At 39.0% G+C, this 27,632-nt stretch overlaps 2 protein-coding genes across 3 annotated transcripts in view; one reads left to right on the top strand and one right to left on the bottom strand.

Annotated features, from left to right (window-relative positions):
* The first annotated feature begins 539 nt into the window (after positions 1-539).
* On the top strand, positions 540-5,851 carry LOC103473216 (sialidase-3-like). Its single transcript, XM_017307713.2, has 2 exons — positions 540-3,717; positions 3,887-5,851. Exons 1-2 carry the CDS (start codon positions 3,493-3,495, stop codon positions 4,829-4,831), a joined length of 1,170 nt encoding a protein of 389 aa, XP_017163202.1. The 5' UTR covers positions 540-3,492; the 3' UTR covers positions 4,832-5,851.
* A 1,090-nt stretch (positions 5,852-6,941) lies between these two features.
* cnnm4a (cyclin and CBS domain divalent metal cation transport mediator 4a) overlaps positions 6,942-27,632 on the bottom strand; it is a 28,778-nt gene continuing 8,087 nt past the window's right edge. The window contains exons 4-8 of one of the 2 annotated variants that reach the window (XM_008423263.3): positions 27,159-27,328; positions 23,657-23,753; positions 20,227-20,316; positions 17,002-17,177; positions 6,942-15,713 (exon numbers count right to left, since the gene is read on the bottom strand). In XM_008423263.3, the coding sequence (XP_008421485.2) occupies positions 15,177-15,713; positions 17,002-17,177; positions 20,227-20,316; positions 23,657-23,753; positions 27,159-27,328 (1,070 nt within the window). In that variant the 3' untranslated portion in view covers positions 6,942-15,176. The remainder of the gene's footprint in view (positions 15,714-17,001; positions 17,178-20,226; positions 20,317-23,656; positions 23,754-27,158; positions 27,329-27,632) is intronic. The other variant, XM_008423264.3, reaches the window with a different exon arrangement.

Genomic DNA, 27,632 nt, shown 5'->3' on the forward strand with positions numbered 1-27,632 from the left:
TCTTGAAAACAAGCCATTCATGGCTCTATCCCTCTGCTGAACACACGTCCTTTTTAAAATCTAAAGTTAAATTAATGCCTTTCACCACACGAGCTCATAAAAATGATCAATATTTAATAGTAATGATGGGTAGATGAGGCGTCATGTATCGTTTCGACACATAGCAAAACTGTGTCGATTCTGTGTTGATACTGTGTCACTCAATACTGACACCTGCAGGACATTAAAAATTCCTACAGGCAACGTAGTGATTTAATGACCAAGTCTATACAATAAGATTTAAGTCTTTGTATTTTATTGAATATTATATATTGTATTATGTCATATCTTCAGTTAAATTTACAATATATTTGATATACAGTCAATAAAACATGTGAACATGTACCATAAAGTGAAAATTTAAGTGAATGTGTTTGGAATGAGGATGCATGTGGACTGTGTTTTTCCCCCACAAATTTTTATTTAAAAAAAAAAAGTTTTTACAACATTTTGAAATTTAGCTTGTTGAGCATTTTTAACAAAACTAACAAAAAAAAAAAAATAAAGTAAACATTTACAGCAAACCCTTGTTTTTCTGGTTGCGTTCCGAAAATAACCCGTGATAAGCGAAATCCGTGAAGTAGTTACCTTTATTTTTTATAGTTATTACACAGCATAAATAAATACCTTGAAACCAAAGAACAAAACCTGTTTTCAGATCAGCGGATGTGCGGATGTGCATCAATCGGACCTTAAACAATAAAGCAGAATCAAATATAGCAGCAAATAAAAATAATAAAAGTTAACAACCTTTCCTTATATTTTACTGAAATAGGACACAACACACCGAGAAGTAAAGTGTTTTAAGCAATGGTTAAAAATGATTAGTGTTCTAATCATTTCTGACCGGTGCTCACAACAAGGTTAGGCTGAGCAATATTCATAGTTTCTATTAACTTTTTAACAGAGCAGGTTTCGGGGGTTTATTTTGTTGTTTTTTTTTACCTCAAACCCAAACTGACCAGGTGTCTGACTGGTGGCAGTTAAAATGGTCTGAAATCTTGATGGAGAACCAGGTCATTATTTAACACGTTAAAATGAAACACTTTTTTTCAACCATAATCTTTATATTCACGCGTTTCTGGTACATCCGTAAATCTGACGCACATGCGACGTTCACTAACAACAGTAAATGAATTTTACTTCAAAACATAATCTGATGTGGCACTGGAAAAGACTATTGTGTTCAAGTTGTGCTAGTAGTACTTAGCCTATCAGCGAAGCTATTCAGGCCTAAAGTAGCATGTCAATGCTAACCATGTAGCAGAAGCACATACCTTGCCAACTCCAATGTCAGCGTCCATAGTTAACATTTCTAAAGAAGTTCAATCAACGATCAGATTCAGATTTAACAGTTTTCAATATTGTTTCATTTGAAAACCTTCATGTTGGCTCTGCTACCTTGAGCTCAAGTCCACTGGTCCAACAGAGAGCAAAATTCATGGTTACATCAATTTACAGCACATTGTTCGGGTACTGCAGCAGCAAAGCAGCCCCAGTGCATCATGCTACCACTACCATGTTTGACTGTAGGTATTATGTTCTGTTTTTGGCATAAATTTAACAACCAATTTGCTTTGCTGTGCAGTGACTTTGTGCCTTAAACTCTCCTATTGAGGCCATTTTTGTCCAGATTCTTGTTGAACCAAACACGGCGACCTTAACCAAGCCCTGCAGTGCTTCAAATGTTCTTTGTTCTTTCATGACCTCCTGGATGAATTGTTGATGTGCTTTTTAGTAATATTAGTTGGCTGGTCAACTCTTGGAAGACTCACCACTGTTCCAGGTTTTCTCCATTTGCGGATAATAGTTTTCACTCTGATTCACTGGAGTCACAAAACCGAAGAAATTCCTTTGGAACCCATTTCAGACCAACAGATTTCAATACATTTTTTCTTAGCTCTTCAATTTTCTGTAGATCAGAATTGGAAGTGTTACTTTTTGAGATTTGTGTAACCATCTTAATGTTGTCAAGACACTACCAATTCTACAGATCATGACTGGTTATGGCTGGTGGAATGTACTAATTCTTTTCATAGATCAAATCTAAAATATTCAAAGGAAAATGCAACTGGGGAAGCTCAAACACATGTGTGATGCTGCTTGACATGCTATTGGTGTAGCCAATCCAGGGATGCCATTTTGTTTCCCTTGGTACTTTCTGTGATACTGCTAAGATATTTCCCATTGTGCGTTTTACCACAGACTGAGGTAAATTTGGTGTTGGAACTATTAAAATAGACAGAAGTGTTTTTACATTTTAGATAAATGCTGGAGTCTATAACCCCTGAAGACCAGGGATCCACTGTATGTGATGGAAGACTAAAAATAACAAAAATAACAAACTAGTTTATTCTAAGAATGTGAGCCGTAGTGTAGCAGAGAGCAGTGGGGAGGAGGTGAGTCTGTAGAGGTTACCCAATGAGGGAGCAGAGCCCACCTGGATGTGGGGTACAAACAAATATTTCCACAGGAGCCTGGAGATAAACCCAGTGGACGGTTTGCGTTTCACACTGAACAAACATGACCGTGTGGCTGCTTGACGAAGACATCGCCTAACTGATTGGTTTGGGTTCAAATGACAATCATTAACTCTGCTTTTTTATCATAATTAGAAATGGACCAATGAAAAATATGATAACACAAACATGGAGCAATAAAACAGCAGACTATAATAAATGGCCACCCTTCTACATTCCTCATAACATCCTTCAGGCTTCCTCTGGGCAGTGATTCACTGCAATTGGTGAGTTCTTCTTTTCTTTCTTTATTTTACTATTTTTACAATTCATATTGCAATAATTGCTCCAGTGTCAGATGTATACCTCGACAAATGTGGTATACATTTGTCGACAAATGTATACCACACAACCAGAGATATACCGAGATGGTTCAAATCATATTATATTCAAGTGCTAGAACGGTCCAGTCAAAGATCAGACCTGAATCCGATTGAAGATCTATGGCAAGACTTGGTGAGGGAACAAAAATCATAGTCACACTCTCTGTCCAGTCTGAATGAACTTGGATTATTTAGCAAGACAGAATGAGCAAAAAGTTTTGTCTGATGCACAACGCTGACAATGAACCAACAACAGGAACTTTAAGTTGTTGCAGGAACCGTGAAAACAAAACGCACAGGTGACATTCATAAACTGTATTGATTAGTTTAGTCTCTTTTAGCATTTTATTATTTGGGTTGGTATCTATTAATGACACAATAAACTGTTATCTAATCTTCCTTATCTACATGTGACCCCTTCCACAGGAACCTTTATTCCAAATGACCTCAGATAAAACTAACTCTACGGTACTTCACCCTTGTTTACTTGTAATCAAGACGCTTATTATCACACTGACATGGCCCCCACTTCGTTGCAATAAAGTCTCCTCCCTCACAGCTCTGCCCCTGACAAAACACTGATTGATTATTTTGCCCACAGATGAGAAACTATGGAAAAGAAAGCCTTGCTTACTGCCGGACAGCAGAGTACCGTCTTCCTTTCCAACAAGGAGGAGGTGTACAGGATTCCTGCTCTGCACTATGACCAAGACCAAAAGCTTCTGCTGGCCTTTGCAGAGAAGCGGCGAACCTCAAACGATGCCAGCGCGGAGGTACTGGTCATGAAAACAGGAGAGCTGGTCAAAGACGAAGCCACTCTTGAAATAAGTGTTAAGGTAAATTGTCTAAACCAGTCTCTCTCAGCCTGTGGTCCTGTGGTTTGTTAAATGGGTTTAGTGGTCCTCCGCCTGAAAATATTTGAGAAACACTGGTCTAAACCAACTGTTTTGTTGCTATGCCATTCATTTCAGCATTACTCTAACTCAGAGTTGTGTGCTTTTGCAGTGGTCAGTGTCCAGAAACGTGGTGGAGAAGGTCCATCTTGGTGGATATCGTCCCATGAATCCATGCCCAGTCTACGAAAAGACAACCAACACACTCTTTCTGTTTTTCATCTGTGTCGAAGGAAACGTTTCAGAACCATGGCAGAGGTTCTGGGGCGTCAACAAGGCCCATCTCTGCTACATGACGACCAGAGACGCCGGTGAGACCTGGAGCTCGGTCACTGATTTGACAGTAAATTTTCCTCAGACCAAACAGTGGGCAACGTTTGCCGTTGGTCCGGGTCACGGCCTCCAAACAGAAAGCGGTAGACTGATCGTTCCAGCCTATGCTTACGTCTCTCGCTTCCCCACGTGCTTCTGCGTGTCATGTTTTTTCGCCGTCTCGCGTGCGTTCTGCTTTTACAGCGACGACAACGGCGGCACGTGGCAGCTGGGCAACACGCTCGACGACAAATCGGTCGAATGCGAAATGGCCGAGGTTTCAGACGGCGAAGGCAGCAGGTACGTTTACTGCAATGCCCGCAATGAGGGAGGCTACCGAGTGGAGGCAGTCAGCGACAACGGGGGAGAGGATTTCCTCACCCTCCCTTTTGCTGAAAAGCTCGTGGAAACAGGCGGAGGATGTCAGGGGAGTGTGGTCTCCTTTCCAGCTCAACCTGGAGTGGCTGGTGCAAATCTGGAGCCGCAGTGGCTGCTTTACTCCCATCCAACCAGTCAGTCCAAAAGAGTGGACCTAGGGGTGTATCTGAACAAATCCCCACAGGATCCAAGTGCGTGGAGCAACCCTTGGATCCTCAACGAGGGTCCCAGTGGTTACTCTGACCTGGCATATCTTGAAGATGGCTGGTTTGCATGTCTGATGGAGTGTGGAGAAGCGTCTGAAATTGAACAGATAGCATGCAATGTCTTCAGCTACATTCAAGTAAAAAAAGGTATTGAAAACTAAAACATTGATCCTTGCAAACACAGTTTGCAAATATCAATTTTTACTCTTTAATGGGATTAACATAAGCGTAGTCACACAATCATTAAATAATTTGCTGACGACAAGAAGAAATACTGATTACACTAGCATTTTTAGACACTTTGCCAATTAATTGATGGAGGTGAGAATCTTTTTTGTTTGATATTCATCTGTCATTTTCTATACTTCCACCTGCTTGTCAACTATAGGCAAAGACAGATAAATCAATGTGTCAATTACTAGTGAAATAACTTATTATAAAACAACACAAGTGTTTTACTCATGATGTTTTAACCCTGATATTTGGTAGATGCTCAGCATAAGGAGTTTCCTCCATCAGTGTTTTGTTGATGAAGTGACAGGAACAAACACCGGGATTTTAGTGATCTCTTAAAACTGAGAAGCTATTTATCTTGATTTTTTGTCTATTGGAAAGATCCCATTTCACTTTGGGTCCATGTTTAACACGCAAATTCTAAAGTCAAAAATGAATCATTTCTAACTTTAGATGCTGGTGCAGACAGATTAACATGCTATAATCCTAACAGACTAAAACGAAAAAAGAAAATAAATGGCTGGACTGCATCCTTTGATTATGTTCGAAAGAAGTTGGGTTTCCTGGGGTTTTTAAGGTATATTTTTGGTCATCTATTGAACTTTTACCTTTGATCAAACTTTGATGTGAAAATAAATATCCAAATATGATGTATTCAAGCATTTAATTGAGATTTAACTGATGAATAAAGTGTTATTTTTCCTTCAACCAGTTTTTCCATCATTCTTTAATTCAGGGCAGCTTGTGGTGTTTTGGTCTGAGGTTCCAGTCCCAACCTCGGGAACTTTGCTGCATGTTTTCCCCCATTTTCTCTCTAGTAAATTTGAATCAAGGACACTAGTGCCTACAAATCTTTAAAAAGCATTTAGACTTTCAGTTAAGTTATTCACATAAAGCTCCTCCCAATCTCAGTTTGTCAAATATTTCTGCACCTTGAAAAAAAAAAAGGAATTATAGACTAGAATATAAGGTTTTATTTTTATGAGTCCTCTGTCCACAATTTATTTCATATTTGCATTGCACCCATACAAAATATAAAAGACTACACCTCAATAGCTCTGTATATAGTATACCCATCCCTGATATAACATCAAGGTTTTGTGATGTAAAAAAAAATGACACGTTAAATAACTAAAAATATATATTTTCCATCTATAATGTGACTTTTATTCTGAACAGCAGCTCAATGGAAAGTTAATAACAGGAAAAATCTAAATTGGAAAAAGTTGCAACAACCAGGTTGCAAAAGTGTATGAACACTCAAACACTTTGTGGAAGAATCCTTTAATCCAGTTTTAGTCTTTTTTTTAATTCACATGTCAATTTAATAGCTGATAATCTGAATTACTGTCGATAAAGTAGGACCGTTCTGACTTTTGCCAGAAGCTATATTTTGTAGAGACGTCATGAAGGGTAAAAAAAAAAAAGGATCTCATTATATAAAGGTATCAGTCAGTTCAGAGCTACAAAAATGGTCCACAACAAGAATATGTCCATTTTTAGATTAGTTTTTTCAGCTGAATGAAGGAGGATAAATATCACACAAAATAGATTATTCATAATTAATTTTTTTACACCACAAAAACTTGACCTTTTAACAGAGCTGGGTGAGAAAAACACTTCATATTCCATTTCATCTACAACTCTTTTGCTCTTTGTATGGATTGCATCCATTTTTTGAAAGTTCAAACGGTTCCATCTGTGATATGGAAAAACTCCCTCTGTGCTGGAAAATATTTAACCTTCACAAGAAGTCTAATCATCACACTGCTGCAAGACCACAAAAAAAAAAAAAAAACACGACAGGGGGTTGCTGATAAACTCGGCTCTAAAAACGGCTCAGATTAGAGCGGGAGCGAGGGAGGGAAGAATTTCAATCCTTCTGCTTGGCAGGAGAAGGTCAAGGTCAGGACAAGGTGACAGGCTGATGAAGAGGTGTGGGAAGAAAAAAACAACCAAAAAGGAAGGATTATAGGGAGAGGAAGTAAGTTTTTGTACAACTGTAAAGAAAAAAAAAAAGACAATCAGCGCAACTCATTGTTGAGGTCAATTCTGTGCAATGTTTATTGCTATGTAATGTCTTCCAACATTGGAAATAAAACTTCATTTCAGAATAAATAGATCCATTTTTTTCTACATGTTTCTCAGCATCTTTTCATATACATAGTATTTACATTAATATAACGCAAACATAACTGAGGGAACTGAACACAGTGTTTCTGGGTAAAGTAACCCAATAAAAGCTGTGGTTACAGCTGGAAGCCCGTTTCACAGATCCATAATCACAAAAAAAATAAATATCATGTTTATAATAAATATATCTTTACTAAGGAGGTTTTCACATTTCCCAGCACACAAACTGGTTCTCCTGCAGCCAACCAGTGACTTTCACCAGAAATCAGTTCTAACTACAGCTACATGAGAGCTACCAACCAACAGGGAGGTGTACCTAAAACACAAGGTAAGGCTAATTTTGTTGCATTTATTGTGGAGGTTTCACACTTCTGGTCTGGAGGATGCTGGAGAATAACAATGGAAAGTGGGTTTTTTTGTTTGTTTTTTTAATTCAGGCTACGTTTACATGACACAGTTGCCTGGAAACTGTCAGTATTTTCGGATGTTGATTGGGAAAAAGTCCCAATCAACATTGGGACTTTTTCCCAATGTTGATTGGGAAAATCAACATTGGGATGATTTTCCCAATCATCCCAATGTTGGGAAAATCAACATTTTGATTTTCCCAACATTGTTGGGATGTGTCAGCTGTCTACAGCTGACACATCGAGTCAGCTGTAGCTGTCATGACAGGCCACTAGATGGCACTGTGATTTTAGCACGACATCGAACGCTCATGCGGTTTTTACGAGAACTTTCCCAGAGCTGGATTCATAATTTAGGAGACAGCTAGGCGAAAATGAGCCCCAATTATGCCTGGCTATGGGTTTACTGGGTGGCTAAAGATTAAATTAGTGTAGGAAGGGACTGTTCAGTTGAGGATTAGACCTATTTAATATGCGGTATTAATAACTCTGTTTCTATTAAACACTTTGTCAATATTCTGCAAACGTTGAAACTTTTGCAAATGCGGTGATTCCTTTAAATAAACGTAATTCAAATAACACATGGACAAGTTTGTTCATGAAATAAGTCATTAAGAAACATGTTATGCAATCATCCTCCACCTTCTTCCTGTTGTTTTCTTGGTGGTTTATGCCAGTGGCAACATCCGGTGGTTGATCATGTGACTCTTGTAACGTGAAAAAAGTGTTTCCGTTGCAGTTTTGTGAGATAAACTGATTTTGATGGTTCCATAACCCACCTCATCCTGGCACCAAAACTATTTATTGAAAAGTGTGATTTTTTCCCCTCGAAATTGATAAATTATACAGTTAATGGAAACGCAGTTAGTGTTTCCTTTCATGCCAGGTGTGTGATGTACACCCCATGGTAAGATGGGGTATTAGTTCTGTATTACTTGTGATGTGTGCCAGTCAAATGACAGGTGTCAGAGCTGGCTAGCTTCATGATGCTTTAGTGCTGGGAAGCGTCTTCTGGCGCCATCTTTAAATACTGCTTAATGTTGACTCAATTTCTTTACACTAATTAGACAATCTTGGTCTGTGCTTCAACTGGAGCACATAATGTTTTTAAAGGTTAAACGGACTAGACAGAGTACTTGCTATAATGAAGAAGATTCTGTGGAAGCAACTTCTTCCATCTTGAAGGCCGTTGTCTGCAGGTAAAACTACTCTGCATTACCTAAACAGTATTCAAAATGTTAAAAAAAAATTCTGATGTTTTTTTTCCTAATCTGCGTGTGAATCTGTGTTGGACGAGGAAGCACTTCCAGGTCCGACCAGTAAAACCTGCCAACCTCAGCAGGATCTTTGGAGAACTTTTTTTTTAAGAAGCCAGAACATTATATGAAGAAAATAAACAGCTTTTTGCTTTATGATGACAGCCACAGTAAACCTAGAGCCTATTAGGTCCTGGAACAGGATACCAATTTGCCTAGCTGCTAACCCAGCGTCTGGAATCTCTTTCACATAAAAATGCTTTGAAATAGTAACCATTTTTAAATGTATGCAACAAAACTCTAAACTGTACAGTTTCTACATCAGTGCTAGCTTATAAACTGTATGTTATCAAATAATTTTTTTTAAAAACTCTTCTGAAATAAACCCGTCATCGACAAAATAGTTTACCTTTGCAGTCAATTAACAGCTTTACACATGTGAAACAAAAGTAAGTAGATGACAACTGGCCCCTGGGCCACACTTTGTACACCCCTGCCATAAACTAACCACTTTGTATCCATTTAATCATTGCATATCAAGCTTGTTTCATTTTGTTAGTTTAGAACTTTTGATGAATCCTGGAGATAAATCATCAAAAATGCTTACATTTCTTGTAGACTTTTATTTAATTGTATTTTTTTCCCTTAAGGCTTCACACTCCATCCTATTGCCATTGGTCATGAATCTAATCTCTTCTTGGACCATTTAATTTCTATGAAGTATTATCGATTTTGACCCTTCTTCAAGCTAAAGTAGCTCTAAGTTAGTTCCTGTCTGGGTGCATTGAAGTCTCAAAACTCAATTTTCTTCAAGTACAACAAAAATAGATCAAAGACAAAATCTTTACATGAACAGTTGTCATAGCGAGTCCCCGAGGCAGGTATCGACTATTTGTGTTTGGTACCATGCAACCTGTGGCTAACGGCTCCTTTTCTTAGCTAAACAGGTAGTGTACAAAACAACCAAAACTTCAAAAGTACAAACTGGTAAAATGACCCGAGCCTATTGAATACACACCAGTAGGTTCAGAAACACACTCAGACCCGCACGCAGTGAGGACTGAGTGGCTTCATTTGTTTCAGTCCATCTGAACACAGCTAAATTCTCCAAAACAAGCAGTCAGCATCATTTACAGACATGTTAAAATGTACTTCCCACTGTGTGAAGAGCATGAGGTAAAACCCTGTTCTGGAAGGTTCTCTGAGGCCAGGGGGTGGAGCTTCTAACGGGATGGTTGTCTTTTGAACTCCAGGTAGCCACTATGCTAGTTTAGCATGACCTGATGCTCAAGTCGACATCTTGCTGTTTGCTGTGAGGTGGGGGCATGTCTGGGTCCAGCCAGCGGTCCAGCTTGTTTCCACACAGATGTTTCATTTTTCCGGAACTGACCCAAATGTGCAAGACAGAAATTCTTACCCACTTGTTGCAGTTTGTGAAGAATTATTATAAAAGCTAATTTATAAAATTTGGGAACTTAGTAGTTAGGCAGATGAAAGCCAATCTTGTGGTTAAAAAAAAGGAAAATGAAAAACTTGCTTCATAAACATATAGTGTAGTCAAAGTGATTTGGAGACCAAGGCCAACAGAAGGTTGACATTTTAACAGCATATGAGATCAATCAGAATCCTAAAAGTTGTGTGGAAACAAGGTTAACAGTGCGTTCACATTACAATTGGCTTAGTAGCGTTTCCATCCCAACTCCCCCACTGACCTCTGCACCTTTAGATTCTTTTAAAACACATATGTTCACATATCAAACCTCTTTCAAGCATTAAACAATGCATTTTTCTGTAAAGCTCCAACTCTATCTGTTCTGTTCTGTTAATGCCTTTTCAAGTACTGATTTTACCTGTTGCCAGTTATTTGCTGGGTTTCATTTGACTGTTCACATTTATTCAAACTAATTCAGAATTCCTGATCTGGACCTCGTTCTGCCAAGAAGCGAGCAGATTGTCGTTTGATAAGATCCTGGATGGAGCCAAAACTACTAGACTTACGTTGAAGTTTAGGAGATTTGTGGTGCATTCAATTTGTACTCGGAAGTCAGAGTTTCTGAGTTGCAAGCCAGAAAAATACACTGCAACAGAATTCTGACTCGGAAAATCAAACTCAGTCTTAGAATCCAATATGGCTGCCAATTGTATAAAACATAATGAAAGCAGTCACTAAAACCTATTTATTAGCACTTAGGTCAGTCTAAATCTCATTTAGTCAGTTGTACAGATGGTACAGTTTAATGTATGCCAGTGAAGGTGTTGGAAAAATTTTCTGGTTGTATTGCTAACCGTAGATCGCTTAGCAAACCAACAGTTGGCAAATCTCCCTAATTTTCCAACTTGCAACTGGAAAACTTAAGTGTAATGCAAAAATCCTACTTTTAGTGCAAAGCACTACTAGCTTGTGGCTCCAATAAGAAATGTTTAATCCGTCAAAAAGCACCCAGGCATTGTTTTTATCTTTATCTGTTTTTATCTTGTTTACTTACGTCATGAGAGCGAGGGTGCTTCTTCTTCTTCCTATTGTTTAGTTTTTTTTATTGGCGGTTGGTAATTTAAGGTGCATTTACTGCCACCTGACAAACCAGAGTGTGGACGTCAATGATCTTATGTATTTTTAAGTTGTTAATGTTATTGCCACCTGCTGGTGCTACATGTGTATTACAGCGTTAAGGATTGCGCAGACCCTGAGACGTGCAAATAAACAACTTCATTGCACTTTTTAAAAATTGTTTTCTAAGAATGGCAGCCATGCTGAATTTATACGTTGACTTAAGAAAAAGCTCTGATTTCAGGTGCTCCAATTATTTTGTTTTTACTGCTTAAAACTCAGAAATGACAACTACTGAGTAGAAAGGGAACACACCAGAAGATCAAATTAAAGATATTTTCACAATGTGAACCACAAAACAATCCCCACAAACAACCAGGGAATAAATTATTTGATTTCACAAATGCATAAAAATGAACGACAAAACATCAGTTATTCTAAGGAATAACTGTAAGCTGCAACAGAAAAAACTCCCATCTTTAGACAAACTACTGCAACAGCTTTACGTCAGTAAAACCCTTCACATTAACTCTCACTAAGGAAGGGGAAACGTCCCAAAATGCCACGCCGTTACAAATAAAAACCTGTTTATTTGGTAAGGAACTTTCTGTTGGACACCAAACAAGTTTAGCTTATTCTGGCAAAAGTTTGGTCAGGTTTGAATCACTTAGTTTCTGCAGAGCAGCCAGCTGTGCTATGGACATACAGAAAACTGGGAGCACGGCCAGTTCCTCCCTTATTTGGTATTCAGGTGAGCTGTTGATCGTTAAACAGCCACAAATAAATAAAAACAGAAGCCAAGTGTAATTTGTAACCACGACTGTTCCAGCAAATCATTTAAAACACGACAAGATGCAACAGGCTGGTTCAGGTTCGGCCGCCTCTCTGAGAGGGAACCAAAGCTCCACCAAACCATTCACAGTGAGGGATTTCCAGTGGAAGACGTAAAATAAGCTGTCCCTTGGTTAGAAAGCAAACAATAAACCCACTTTCCAATATATGTAAAAAAAGAAAAATAAATTTAAATGCATGAAGAAACATAACATCACACAAATACTTGCATACAACTCTCTGAAAGGAAATCATTGAGAACATCATGTCTGCTGATGCGACACCACACCACTGTTCCTGCAGGTTTCAACCCCTTTAACATAATCTACTTTTACTTTTTATTGCACTCTGCAGATTCCAGGCAGGCACTGGTTTTCATGACTTCCTGTTTGAATAAAGAAGTCTAAAAGTACTGGGCAGACTTCTAAAGATTTTTCACATTTCCAGGTAGGTACAGTACAGGCCACATTTACAGCAGGTTGAAGATAAATAAAAATCATTCAAATAACATGATTATTTATGGCAGCAGTGTATGATGGGGTGCCATTTGGAAAGTTACACAGTCAAAAATTAACAGTAAATAAAGTAGGGAGTCTGTTAAATAAAATAAAAAAAGAGTTAATTTTTCAAGTCATATTTTCATAATGTTATTCATTTATCTAGGAATGTGACAGTTTCACACTAAACTAAATATTTAATTAGCAAGCCAAATATTTTGTTACAAACTAAATATTTATTTTTTTTTGTATCTTTGAAGAAGTTGGAATTCCCAGAAAGTCCCACTTAGAACTTTGCTGGAAAATAACAGTCATTTTTCCAAATGTTTACTTTTTGACATTTTTTTTCCGAGAATAATGTTTCTTTTTTACTACATTTTTACCAGGGGTAGCAAAATGAATGTGGCCGGCATTGTACATATACTTCTACTAAGACTGAATTTAATAATAATCTTGACTGTTGAATATAGATTTCAAAGTTGCATTATTGTATGTAAAATTATTATTTTTTAAATATGTTAGAATACGTGTACACAACTCTATTTTGAATAGTGATTTTCAAGCTAAAAGCTTCACACTGAATGTCTTATTATGTCTAAATACTTAAACAGAAGTAATAAAACCAACAGTGTGCATGCTCATCAGGCGTCTGTTTGACTTTCTCTGGGTTAAAACATGCAGCCTGGGTGTTGTGCTGCTTCAGATCTCACTTCCTGCTGCAGGAGCTGTCAGCTACAGTGAATCTGGTCACTTTGCTGGTAGCTGAATTGACACAGGCATTGGTTTTTGTTACTCCTTCATGACTTAAGACCAGATTCAAACCAGAAAATTGAGATAAACAGAGTTGCTGACAAGAGACCAACCTGAAATCATGCATATTGTAAATGAAACTGCCATCGTTAACGCCTTTAACTTTGGAAGCTTCAATCTTTGGACCAAAGAGGAAAAAAAAAATTCAATGATATAAATAGATGCAACTAACTGGAAACGTCTCCGGCAGGGACACGGCAGTCATGTATTCTCCCAGTGGATAGGTTAAAGGTCAGTCTGCAATGATTACAAAAAAGGCAAAAAAAAAAGAACAAAAGTTTTATCTGCAGTGGGTATTAAATATAGATATATATGTGTCCAACCAAAGTACAGTGGGGGTAACTGTGATTATTTTAAACCCTGTTGAATCTCATTAGCCAAAAATCTAAATATTTTAAATCAAATAGATTATTTGTTCTAAAACATTTCCATATGTGACCATTTAACGTAAACAGTAATCTATAGCTACATTAATGTGTGAATAATTTATCTAAAAATGGAATTAAATGTTGAAATTAGAAATGCACCGATTCCCTTAATTCTGGGAGATCGACGATCAGCCAATATTTAAATATACTTAACGACTTTTCAGGCCAAAACAAAAAAACAAAAAAAAATGGTATCGCCCAAAATCGGAATTGGTAGGTCTGGTTTTTCAAAGATTAAAGTTGGCCAGGAAAGTGCAATCATGTAGAAATAATTAAATAAAACTTTCATTTATTAAGTGTTAAAATAACATAAATATTTAGTGTTTACTTCCTAACATCTGACTGGCTAACCTTTACACCAGCGCAGCCAAACAACAATAGGCTCATTTATAGCAAGGTTAGCTCTTCCTCCTGAAATAATAAAAAATGATAAATTAATTATGTGCTGCAACACCAGGGACGAGGAAACAATTAACTACACTTCTTCCAGTTAAAGGGTTAGTAGAGGAGCCACGTTGTGATGACTTCCTGAAAGCGGAGTTTCGGAAAAAGCAGGAGTTTTTAAAGAAACAGACAAAGTCAAATTTCTTTTAAATCCTATTTGATATATAGAGCATTTTTAAAACTGATGGGAGTTACATTATAGTTACCTGATTATGCTATAAAATTATAATGCTGCTCCTTCAAATACATTTTTAATCAGTTATTTCACATTTAATGATTTATTTAATAAATTATTAAAACATTATTGAAATAATTTAAATTATATATAAATATCTACTTTACAACAGTTGTGGCATTTTGGATCTCATTTTATAAAGTCATATTCTGCCCTCTAGTGGATAAAAACAAACCCACACAGGAGGCAATCCTGCAGTTTTTGATTCATAAGCTGTTTGTTAAAAGCATCTCTATCACCTTAAAACTCTAGTTGATGGTGCTGGGTTTTTGTGTTTACTTGTAGAAAGCTACGGGGCTCAAACTAAACAACTGGATGCAAGATTTATAACTGTATGTAAGAAATGCAACCTAACATGCCAACACAGGGGGGCGGTGTAAACTCTCTCTTCCAGTTACCTTCATTGTACTCAGGCAGAGGCAGACATACCGTCACCTGTGCAGATAAAACGAAATGCAAAGGTAGATTATTCCTTTTGGTTGGACTGGTCCATCCTCTGGTTCCCACTCTGCTATGGGTTCAGTGTTGGGATAGGAACATGCAGGAGGAGATGGCAGAGAGTATAGATGTGCTGATCCTTTGTTGGTTCCCACAGAAACAATGTTGCTTAGGACCGAAACGGCCAACAGGAGAAGGAAGTAGTGCAAGGAGGTTGAACCGACGGCTCTCTAAGAGGACCGGAGTTAAATGGTGCTTTCAGTGTGTGCGTGACTGATGGTGTGAATATGTTGGGAGGGCTGGGTGTAACTGGGCCGGCGGGGGCCCACGCAGTTCGGCTGCTCACTGAGCAGAGTGGTGGTCTCTCCGGGCCCATTGTCCGGGCTGTCAGAGGGCGGCAGGTGCTGCGGTTTGGAGGAAAGCGACGAGCTCGCTGCAGGATTCAGAGCACATGGCACAGTGCTCAGACAAGAGGGAGGGGTTTGTGAGAGGGGGGTGTGGTTACTGGGAGGGGGCGTGGCATGGGGTAACACCTGGCTGGGCCTGCGGCCGGCAGAGCCTATGGTGAAGGTGGCGCGAGCACTCTGGGAGGCGGGCTGGGTGTTGGACGACGGGTGTTTCACAGGAGGCGTGGCCAGCGCCAGCGGCGTTTTGGTTTCCGGGGGCGTCAGGGGCGGCAGAGAGATGGAGATGTCCAGGCGGACGTGGTTGCCCTCCGGAGACTGAGGCGTGCTGTCCAAGTGGGACGCCAGCAGAGCGTTCTGGTAGTGAGCGCGGGTGACCTGAGGAGGATAACGGAGCGCTAAACAATTTTTACTTCATCTTTACTATCAGTTCATCTCTACATTTAACCTCATATATGAGAGAGTATATGTCTTATAGGTTTAATACAGGGCGATACAGTGACTTAAATAATAATTTGAGGTGCTAATAAATGTCACAATTTAACAAGATGAAGTATTAATTAGTGTTGCTACTTGAATAAAGACGTGCACCGATAAATCAGCCCCTAATTCCTTAATATTGTGAGGTCTGTGATTGGCTAATCTTATCTACCTCTGCAAAGGTCTGAAAATCAGCCGCTATTACCTTGACTGACAGACCCGCCCACTAATTCACACCTGCATGTTAACAATAGTCAACCCACTGCTGCCATCTTAACTTTTTCACAACATATAGCGAATTTTCAGAAGAGATTGAAGATTGATGATTGGCCAAAAAAATTGCAATCAGTGCACCCCTACTTGCATCACTGACATATAATCACTAAATCATGTAATAATCTTGAATTGAAGTTTAAGTCTCAGATGACAAAGAAGTAGCATCATATTAAGCTGTACATTTGATGTGTACATGTTGGGGAGACCTCCGCTCCGCCCTTCTCTTTTACAAGAGTGGAAAAATAATACTGATTCACCTTTGTCTCATATTTGAATTGACTGGATAGAGACTTAGGATTAATTCACACCAGCCCTGTTTAGTCTACTTTAATGCAATTCTGGTACGTTTGCCTAGAAAGCTTGGGGAGATGTGAATGAAGCAATCGTCAAAAAAAAAGTTAAATCTGATATGCCTACAAACCTAGGTCTCAGTTCGGTTGGTGTGAACGCCAAGCAGACCAGAGACCACACAAAAAACAGGAAGGAAACTATAATTCAGGGCATTCTGGGTAAATACAATCAAAACAAATGTGTGAGTCTAGTGCTAGCAGGTCTTTGCCAAAAACCTCTAAAATTTGATGCCACTCCATTTGTTTCTTTTGAAGGAAGTTGCGCTCATGTCTTCTTCAGAGGTTTTCCTCTTGTTTCCTTCAGTGGTTTTCCTCTTGTTTCCTTCAGTGGTTCTTGGTACAACGCCACCACAAGCGAGAGGACAGAACAGGTTTTTCAAAGAGTTCTGTTTGTTTGATACAGTACGACCTGAAAGTGAACCACACCAACTGAAAATGTAACTAATGAGTCTACCGGACAATCAGGTGTGCAAACACCGTTAAAAGATAGCTGTATCCGTCTGAAGACTCTTTGTTTTCTGTTTATGTGGCAGCATTGTGTGTTAGTGATTCTGCGTTACCTTGACATACTGAAGATCAGCCAGAGCTCGAACGCTGAAGTCTGGGATGTACTGGAAAGGGGTTCCTGGGATCTGAGTGTTGCTTCCGCTGATGGAGCCACCCTCGTGAGCGCGCTCAGTGCAGCTCAGAGAGGCCGAGCGGTTCAGGTGGCCCGCGTGCGACGGAGAACGAAACTCTGGGGACAAACAGAAAGGAGAGGTCAGCGGTGGCGCCGCAAGAAAACAAACATAAAGGAGCAAAGACGGGAGACTGCATGGTGAAAAAACACAACGTGAACGGATGAATCAAAAGAAACAGGGAAAAGTGCAGCATACTGAATGCAGAGAGAAGTGATGAACACAAAGTAACACATCACAAAAAAAAACATCCAAAGCATTGTCAATGAGCAACTGATGCAGAGATGAGACTGTTTGTTTTGCAGAGAATGCAACAAACAAGCCATGCGATGAGCGAAAGTGCCCACAGTGAAGTTTGCATGGCCACAACAGGATGATCTGTCCGCGTGGACGGACCTCTCTCATTGGCTGGTCCAAGTGATGGAGGGGCTGTTCTGGGGTCAGTGGCCAAACAGCAAATGCAATGATAAGAGTTTGAGAGTGTGAAGATTATGTGGGGAGGTTCAGGGAAACGTCTGGGCTTAAAGGAATAGTTCACCTTAATAAAAACATATGCTGCTGTATGCTGACAATAACGTTAGCTTAGCCCGTAACGAACAGATGGGAAGCGGTGGGAAACAGCTGCTCTGACTTTACGGCATAAGTGGAGAGCAAAAGTATTCACACCTTGAACCTTTTCACAACCACTAATGTCAATGTATTTTATAGGAGTTTTATTGGATACAAAGCAGTGCATAAAGGAGTTGCAAATGCATAAAACGCTTTCCTTATATATTTGTAAAGACAATCTGACACACCAGGCAGGAAGATTATTAATAAAACAAACAGTCTAGGGGTCCCAAGTCCTATTTAAAGTTAGCAACAATCCACTTAGGGACCACTGCAAACATGGAAGAAGGCAAAACCCAAATGAAATATTTTGGGCTACATGCAAACCTTTTTTACTGCTCTGCAACAAACATGCAGCCATGAAACCTTCAAGAGTTTTATTTGTAAAAGTTGATAAAAACCTTCCATCCTTTTCTTTCTACTTCCAGATTATTCACTACTTTGCATAAGTCTCAATAAATACATTGAAGCTTGTGGTTGTAATATGAGAAAATATAAAAAAGGTCCATGGGACATGAGTACTTTTTGTAAAGAACGGTGTCTGTGAATGAGCCAAACTGTCAAATAATTGGCCAAATGTTAGAAAATAAAAATAAAAAATCTGATTAAGCACCAGAGACAGTTTTGAATCTTGTTACTGAACAGAAGGTCAAAATGGAAGTCTTCCAGCAAAAGCAATCAAATTTATGAAATATGGTTGTAGTATGCAATGTTTACTCCTGAGGTCTTGATAAAGTTGAAAATGTGCTGCATACAAAGTGAGACGCCAAAGATAAAACCTCACTTTAAGCCCTTTAGCTGGTGGTTTTCTGGAGAAAAACACAACCAGAACTCTGCTTCTGGACCTGGTTTAGGGGTTTTATGGTTATTCAATGGTTAGCTTTGATTGGTCTAGACCAGATGGCAAAGATTACAAGCACACCATGTGTAGCCCAACAGGCCAATCAAAACAAACAACACAGCAGCTTTGGTTACTTCACACTTTACCTTAAAATAGCAAACATTTTGGTATCATAAATATTACTTTTTACTTATATATATCCTTATTGAGGTATGGAGTTTCTCAAAAGAATATCTTGTCAATAAATTCTCAGGCATAGAGAGCAAATAAACACATCTGTTAAAGTGTGGAACTATTGAGTTAACCAGAGCTCTGCAGTCAGATTCACCACACCCTTCTGTGCAGAACGAGTGATGGAGAACATCTGACTGGGACCAAGTGGTTAAACAAGGTGTTGGTTTTGTTAGGGTAGGAAGGTAGAAGGTGCATCATCTAGAGTCTCATCCAGCAAGTTCATTACAACTGAGCTGCACTGTAGCGACAATTCAGAACACATTTACGTGTCTTCGTTGCTGATGATATCTATGATTATTTGAATATTCTCATAGATCACTGACAGCTGCCAATCACACAGGGACCTTTGTTGTGTGGAAATCTGCAAGCATTTTTTTGTTTCAAAGAATAATTTTTTGTGTTTTCATTTAGATAATAACCAATGCATGTCCTATTAAAAACTGGACAAGAGATGATCTCATGCTATCAAATAGGCACAGCCCAGCAAATCAACCAGGTTTTGTCAGATGTTGGCAAAAAGAAGGGCTGTAACAAACAGGCTGCAGGGTAGCATGGAGCACACATGTCACATGGACAGAGTTCCTCATCTCCAAGGACTTGGATTTAGAAATTGCTCAGAGTTTTGTGCTTCTGGTAAGGCACAGACCCACTAGTGGGTGGGAGCGGTCGCTAAGCCAAAACTTATCCAGAAAATGAGTTTCCCTCTCCCCTTTTTGCAAATTAACTCTGTTTTTTGTTGGAAAAACAAAACAAAAACAAAAAAACACTTCAAGTGAACGTGAAAACTTTTTTGCAAAATTAAGGGAGTTTTTACAACTTTTGCCATTCCTGTCAAGCTTTTCTAATGCGATGCTTCAAAAAAATGCTGATAGAAACACGGCTAGGGTCGACAATTTTACTTCACAAAGGAAAAACTGAAAAGAACTGATAATATTCTAAACAATAAACACACTTACTTAAAAACGCTTTCTAACTTTAGTAGGATTTTTGCTCTAGTCTCTGAACTTTTCTTACTGAAGTTGAATTAAATCCTTGTTTTTTTCTAAATATATTTAAAAAAAATTGAAATTACCAGGAAAAGACTGAAAGCGAAATTTAAGTTTTTCTTTGTTAAATATCAACAATGTTGGTTGGCTGTCCGCTCTTTTTGATGGGATTTATGAATTTGGAGTTCTTAAACAGTTTTAAATGGTCATCTTTACAACCGTAGCTCTTCAAGAAACTTTTTTTTCTTTTCAGTGGTTCAAGAAGGAAAACATTAAAAAGTATTCTTTGTTAAAAGTACTTATATTACGCGTCGACATGAAACCGGCTGGATGTGGACTCTAAAGATGACTTAAAAACAATCAATGAGACTCGTGAAGAAAAATTGTGTTCATAAACACAGACCCCTCCCTTCCCCTCCGTCCCATGCAAATGTTTACCTGGGAAACGAGAGAACACAGAAAACCTCTTAAGAGAAAGGCGTCGTGGAGGGGGGGACGCCACTGATGGGGAGATAGGAGGGGTGACAGCTGAGAGAGACAGAAGGGGAAAGAGAGAGAGAGAAAGAGAGAGAGAGAGAGGGATGAAGGGAGGAAAGAGGAACAGAAAGAGAATTGATATGGTTGATTTGCTTGTTTTCTTTTTATTGGAAAAGACAGGAGTTGATCCAACCCGTTTATAAAAATCAGACGTATATTTACATTTGTTTTAAGACAACAGCTGACAGAGCTGGATAATGTTCATGAGAAGAACAAACAGCAGAGAGAAAAGAGAGCGACAGGAAGAAGAAACTGACACTCAGCACATCACAGTTTCAGTCCGTCAGTTCCCCATCTGGTCTGTGTTTTTATTCACGTTTAACCGGGAGAAAGTGGCAATGACTTTTCATGTCATTGCATCTCCAGACATTTGGCAAAAGTAAAGATTGCTCACAAAACAGAGAGCGATAGAGAGAGAGACGCAACGGTGAACCAGAAGGGGGCAGACTTGTGCCGCAATATGACACGCTGAACTTCAGCTTTAAACCAGTTGTGACATCCACTGACCTCTACGGTGTGTGTGTGTGTGTTTAGTCAGAGACTGAATATGTGAACAGATCCAGGTGTAGTTACTACTCCGCAGAGAGAGAGAGAGAGAGAGAGAGTCCAGTTCTAAATACGTTTTTGTCAGTCAAAGTCCAGATGTAGATTAGATGTCCTTTGGTCTTCTTGCTAAAAAAACAAACAAAAAAAAAATTACATTTTCATTTTGGATTAAAAAAATTCTGCAAGAAAGGGTGGGCCCAAATTTGTCCACCAGTTATTGTAAATGCATAATGACCGTCGTTGGGCTTAGTGCATGATTAGTTTTTCACACAAGGCTAGTTTGGTGTGAATATTTTTTTCAGTTAATAGATGAAGTAATGCTTCAAAAATTGCTATTTTGTATTTCCTCAACTTTTAAATTAGTTTGATCATTTGAAACAATAGAGTGAGACAAAGACATGTCCTAGAGGTGCACCGATGGCCTTTTTCTGGCCGGTCTTTAAAAAGTACCATCTGCCGATTCTGATTTTGGCCGATTGCAATAATTTTGTCTGAAAAGTGGCTAAATACAAAAAGAAAGTTGCCAAGTTGGCAACAGTGAGGTGACTATTGTTAACCATGCATGTTAATATGTGACCTTGTGGGCGGGGCGTGTTAGTCAGACCTGTCATGGCAGAGCAAAAGAAGACAGTGGCTGATTTTCAGAACTTTGCGTAGGCTGATAAGATCGGTTTCTCATCTAATTATCGGCTGATCACCTAAAATTAAGGAAATCTGGATTGATTTACTTGTGCGTCCCTAACACGTTCTAAAAAATTTTTTCCCACTGTTCAGCCAGAGTCTTAACGACAACACCAATTTCACATATGAAAAAATAAATAAATCTAGAAACCATAAGTGAGCTCAGACATCCCGGTTTCTTTTTGCCCATCACCTTTCATTTGGGCGCAGTGCGACATTGCTGGATGACCCTTAACCACCAATAAGACAAATCCTCTCAAGAGCCTGGCAGGCCATCTCAGGGGAAACAGTCAGCTAATCTGTAGCCCCGCCACCCCCACTGGAAACTATCTGAACTCTGACGCATAATTCTCTCAGCTAACCAAAACCAAACCGCTCAGTAACAAACACAATAAAAGTGTCTCTGACCAGCTTGGTCACTTTGAATGATTTTAAGGGTAAACACCTAAATAGATCTTCATGCTGAGACATCAATGCTCCGTTTGCCTCTTCGTCCCATCAATAACCGGCCCCGGTCCATTAAAAGGTCCTTTTTGATGTCTGAGAGGAAAACAAACCAGTCAATATCTGTTGAGTCTGAGGTCAGTTTTGTTTGGGTCGCCTGTCGACTTGAACAAGGACACAAACTAAGTGCTTCCCTATTAGGACTAAGCCTATTGGCTTTCCTTCCACTCTGTACAAACAGATGGCTTTACTGTCAGCTCAATGACGCTGCACTTTATCAAAGAGCATCAGCGAGTGAAGGAGAACTCAGATAGACTTTCATGTATTTTCCCCATGAGACTTTTCTAAAATGGAGCAAACACACTGCCTGTTTTCACAACATGCAGATTTGTTCTGTTTTTGTGCATTTTTTGTATATATACTTATATTTAATGGCATACTAAAGATTCACCATAAGTTTTTCAAGTGCTTTATTAAAATATTATGACAGTTATGCAGTTTATGATTTATATTTTATGTTAAAAAAATGTAATTTCAAACTCCCAGAAAATATTTTCCCCCTGGTGTCAAACTGTGAGTAAGATCTACTTGTCTTGGCTTCCTGCAAGGCTGTGTACTTGGCCTCATGAGGAATCGCAACAAAAGGATTTGTACTGCCAAAACTTTTCCACATTTTGTTCATGTTACAATCACAAATGTCTGTGTATTTTAATGGGATGTTTAGTTTTTTAGTTGCTTGACCAAACAACAGTCAGTGTAGGTTGTTTGTCAACCAACCAACCTGCCTCTCAACCTCCTAATCAGGCCACATTTGAATGTGGAAGGAAAATCACAATTTTCAAAACTTTTAACAAATAAAAGTAAAAGGTGTGACTTTGGCACCCGCACAGCATGACGCCGGCACCAGCATGTTTCACTGTGGGAATAGTCTGGTTAGGCTGATGAGTTTGCCGCCACCCCATGTGGCTTTGGTTCATTTTCTCCTTGCCAGGTCGGTTGTTTCAGGCGTTCAGCAACGAGATCACATCTGAAGCCAATAGGTGGCTCTAGATTTTATTTAGGGGTATCAAAGTAAAGGGAGCTGAAAACAAATGCATGTTTTTTGTGTTTATCACATAAAATCTTAATAGAGTACAATAAAGTTTTTCGTTGTAACATGATAAAATGCAAAAAAGTTTAACACTACCATATAGTCTAACAACATGCTGGGATCTGCCTTTTCAATCTCAGCAGGACATTTACAGCCCACCTATCACCTTGTTTTCACTCTCTTGCTGTCAGTTGGTGTGAAATGTGAGACCAAATGGTTCAAAGGCAGTTTTCACCCCCAGGCTTCAGGAGTAAGTGTTAATTTTTTAATCTTCCTTCCTCTCTGCCCTCTTTCCACCAATAAAAGAAAATATTAAACAAAACAATGCCCATAGAAAGTTCACTAAACATCATACTTTGTATATTTTGGTTTGTTTCAAACATGAAGTACTTCTCTGTGTGACTGTACAGTCAGTAAAAATGTGACCAAGTTCCAACACGCGCCTAAAAAATATTTTTCTGACCGTTAGGTCTCACAGGGATCCTGAGAAATGCATCATTGTCACGCTTGTGTCTCCTGGCGCATGTTTTTAAGGAGCGTGTGTGTGTGTGTGTGTGTGTGTCGTCTCACCAAGCGATGGCGTGCTCAGAGCCATGACTCCATAGTAAGAGAATGGGCCAGTTTCAAACTTCATGTTCTCGTTTCCAGCTTCCACCTCCACCCGTCCCTGACGAACACACACAGAAATCTAATTTAATGATGTTTTTAATTCATTTATGTGAGACATTTTTCTCTAAAACAATTAAACACAATCCCTGATGAGACCAGGATGAGACCTTCGTCGTTGTCACGGAAACGCCTTAGGTATACTCATTTGTCCTGTTCTGTGACTGCCCAGTCTGTCTCTGTTTATGCAACAGGCTTGTCATTGAACCTGTTCACGTGACTATCTGACCCGGTTTGTTGTGACCAAGCTGAAGGCTTTTGGTGCTATAAAAATCTTTGCCAGGTTCTATTGTTAGAACGCAGCCGCTTTTAAAATGAGCCTGTATGTATAATTTTGAACCAATGTGGATTAGAGAAGACATGCAGCAAAATCAAATATGAATTGTTGCGCTTACTTCATCCTGAAGAAAAAAGAATACTCCAAAGTAATCCTAAAAAGAAATATAAACAGGAGCGCTCCGATTGTACTTTTTTGACCAATCGTCGATCTTGGCCGAGATCTATATTTTTGCCTGAAAACTTGATAAATACAGAACAGAATTTAACCAAATGTCGTCCAGACAACTAGTGACAAATTTGCACTTACCCAAGATAGATACATGGCAAAATCTAGTTAGCTAGCTAGTAAGGGTATATTAGCAGCTATTTAGTGACAGTCTCGACTGCGTCGAGTTACAGAACATGATGAAGACGTCTGCACACGACTCAAACTGTTGCCTGACAGAAAAGTGCTGTGAAAAAAAACTCAACAGAATGTACAAGAATAAATAGTTCTGGCACGACAACATCTAAGAGTTGTGATTAACGTATGTAAGGCCAGCTTACGTTATTTTCTATGAATTTAATACATTTTAAAGGCCTTAATTTCAGACACATGAATTTCAGACTTTTTAAGGATTTACAGACATTTAAACTTCAGACAATGACAGGGGTGAAAGTAGTTTTAAATTCTTATATATATATATATATATATATATATATATATATATATATATATACACACATACATACAATTGCTTATTTGTGTGCTTTGGAGTTTCTTTACTGCAGACAGCAGCTCCCCTCTCTTGCAGGTACTGCGTACCCCCGCAAAATCTTTTAGGGTTTACGCAGTACCCGACCGTACCCGACCGTACCCGACCGTACCCCCTTACTTTCACCCCTGGTGCACCCTTAAACGTAACATCCCTGTCCACAGTAAGTTTCGACTGCAACTGAATGGAAAGCAAAAACAAAAAGAAAGAATAAAAAAGTCAAATTGAAAAAGTTATGTATTTCACTTTTTTCAGGATCTTTTCTGGGAATTTTTCCATTAACCGTCCAGTGACATCTAAATATATCCATGCTTTTTTAACTTTCCTATTGTTACCCAGCAAAGTACCTGAGTACCAAACCCAGCTCTGAGGCTCTTCCATGTAAAATCCCAGAGTCGACTCCTGCAGCTTGTAACACAGACACTTATAAATATTACATCCCAGCACAGGTTCTCCACTGCAGTGTCTATTTACCTCCAACATATACGCTGCCATCTTAGTGAGGTCAGCTAACATCATGTGTTACTTCACCTATTGAACATCAATACTAAATTTCTGACCCTGAACATCCATTTTAATCTGAGCAGAAAAAAAGTTCTCACATTTCAAGACCTGGAGCTTCGACTGGTTCTCACAAAGATGGAAATAAATCTGCACACACACGCACGCACACATACACATGAATTTACCAGATTGGTGAAACAGCAACAGGTGTGCTCAGGTTGCACAGTCAGTGTCTACAGTCACTTTATCCACACCTTAGGTGTCAACAAGCCTTTCAATCACACACAAACACACACATACATTTAGACAATATTTATGGTTTGATCCTTTATGTAAAATATTTTTCTGCTTCGAGTCGCTCTCAGGGCAAAAATTCCCATCCATCCATCCATTTTCTTTACACCCTTGTCCCTAGTTTGGTCGGGACGGTTGCTGGTGCCCATCACGGCAACACAGAGACACACAGGACAAATGCACACACGCACACCATGCACACACACACTCACACCTAGGGAGAATTTGGAGAGGCCAATTAACCTGACAGTCATGATTTTGGACTGTGGGAGGAAACCGGAATACACGGAGAAAACCCACGCATGCACAAGGAGAACATGCAAACTCCATGCAGAAAGACCGGGGCCGGGAATCGAACCCAGAACCTTCTTGCTGCAAGGCAACAGCTCTACCAACTGCGCCACTGTGCAGCCAGGGCAAAAATTCTGAACAGTTTTTTGTACATCAAACTTATTCTTCTTCCACCTCTGAACATTAACGTTACATGTTCTTCTGAATGTTTTTCTTTCTGTTGACCTTTACCCTCTGAAATACAAGTAGGTCAAAGCAGATAGTGTCACAATCTAGGGCTGGTGTAAGATTCTTACTGTGTGTGTGAAAAAAAAATTATAAAAGAAACACATTCTCATAACATTTGTACAGAAATTTTACATAAAAATGTATAACATAACATAAATCATTTATCAAGAAAGAAACAACTAATATTGCTACTAAAATCATCTATTATTAACACTGTACTATTTTAATATATAGATTTGGAAATGTTTTTATTAAAATGCACTAAAATGCTGCAGGAGTTTGCAGTTTCCTTTCTGCCGTTCGTCTCTTCGTCCAGAAGTTTTAATCTTTAAAAGGTTGGCAGTAGTTGTGCTTTTATCAAACTGGCATGCAAATTTTTAGCAAATTTTAACAGTTTTGGAGTGAATCACCACTGAGACGTAAAGTTCGGTTTTGTCAGATGTTGACGATGCACATGGCTGTAATAAACAGGAAGTAGAAGTTGCAAACTAGCATAGATCGCACATATAAGAAAATAGGAAAAAGTTCCACATATTCTGTAAATAGTTAGCATGCTAAGAGACTGTCAAGCAGTAGACTGCAGGCTAGCTAACCAAGTCAATAGTCCAGCTAACATTAGCTTTCCAAAAGCCGTTTCCATTCAATTGTAATGGGAATTTTTTGCAAACTTTTGAAGTGTTGCAAAAAGGGAAAAAAACTGAATTAGGTGTTTTGCCATCTATTAGTCTGGAGCAAATCAACCAGGCTACCAGAGCGTAATTTCATGCTCTGGGTAGCCGATGGATGTAATAAACAGGAAGTAGAGGTTGGAAACTAGCATGCACCACACATGTCAGAAAAATGGAGAGTTCTCCCTCTGAGTTGCAGGTTTGGACTCAGAAATTTTTCTGAATGAGGCACAGACCCACCAGTGGAAATTAACATTCCCTATGTCAGAACTTACGCAAAAAAATGTGTTTCCATCAACCTACTTTTATAACTTAAGAGTTCCGTTCACACCAGCCGTGAATATTTCTCCAGTTTTTGTGTGTTTGTGTGAGTGTGTGTGTTTTCACCTGTAGGATGAGTATAAAGTAGTCAACAGGTTTTCCCTTCTGGTAGAGGAAGTGCAGAGGCGACCGTTTGTCGTTTTCGTTGAACTTAAGCTCCTGGATGACCTCTGGGTGCCTGAGGATCCTCAGCAGGACCCGCTCTGTGACCTGGAACGGGCTGAACAAGTTCACCTCTGAGAGAACCACAACAAAAAACAACAACGTCACGATGAGATGCACGCAGGGTAATAGGCTCATTTATTAAGGATTAAAGAGAAAAAAGCTAAGCAGGCTGCCATTTTACTCAACTTTCATAAAGAGCGTCGGTTGAGTCAACACATCTTTACACATATGTACATATATAGTTGAAACATAAAAAGTCTGACGTGTGGTTAATATTTGTTTTTTACTTAAAAAGGCAAAAAAGAAAAGTTTTGAATCTTGTTGAATCTTGAATTTATTTATTGTTGAATCTTGAATTTATTTATTTTTTGAACG

Source organism: Poecilia reticulata, chromosome 12 (genome assembly GCF_904066995.2).
Source record: "Poecilia reticulata chromosome 12, P_reticulata-male-v2, whole genome shotgun sequence".
NCBI lineage: Eukaryota > Metazoa > Chordata > Actinopteri > Cyprinodontiformes > Poeciliidae > Poecilia > Poecilia reticulata.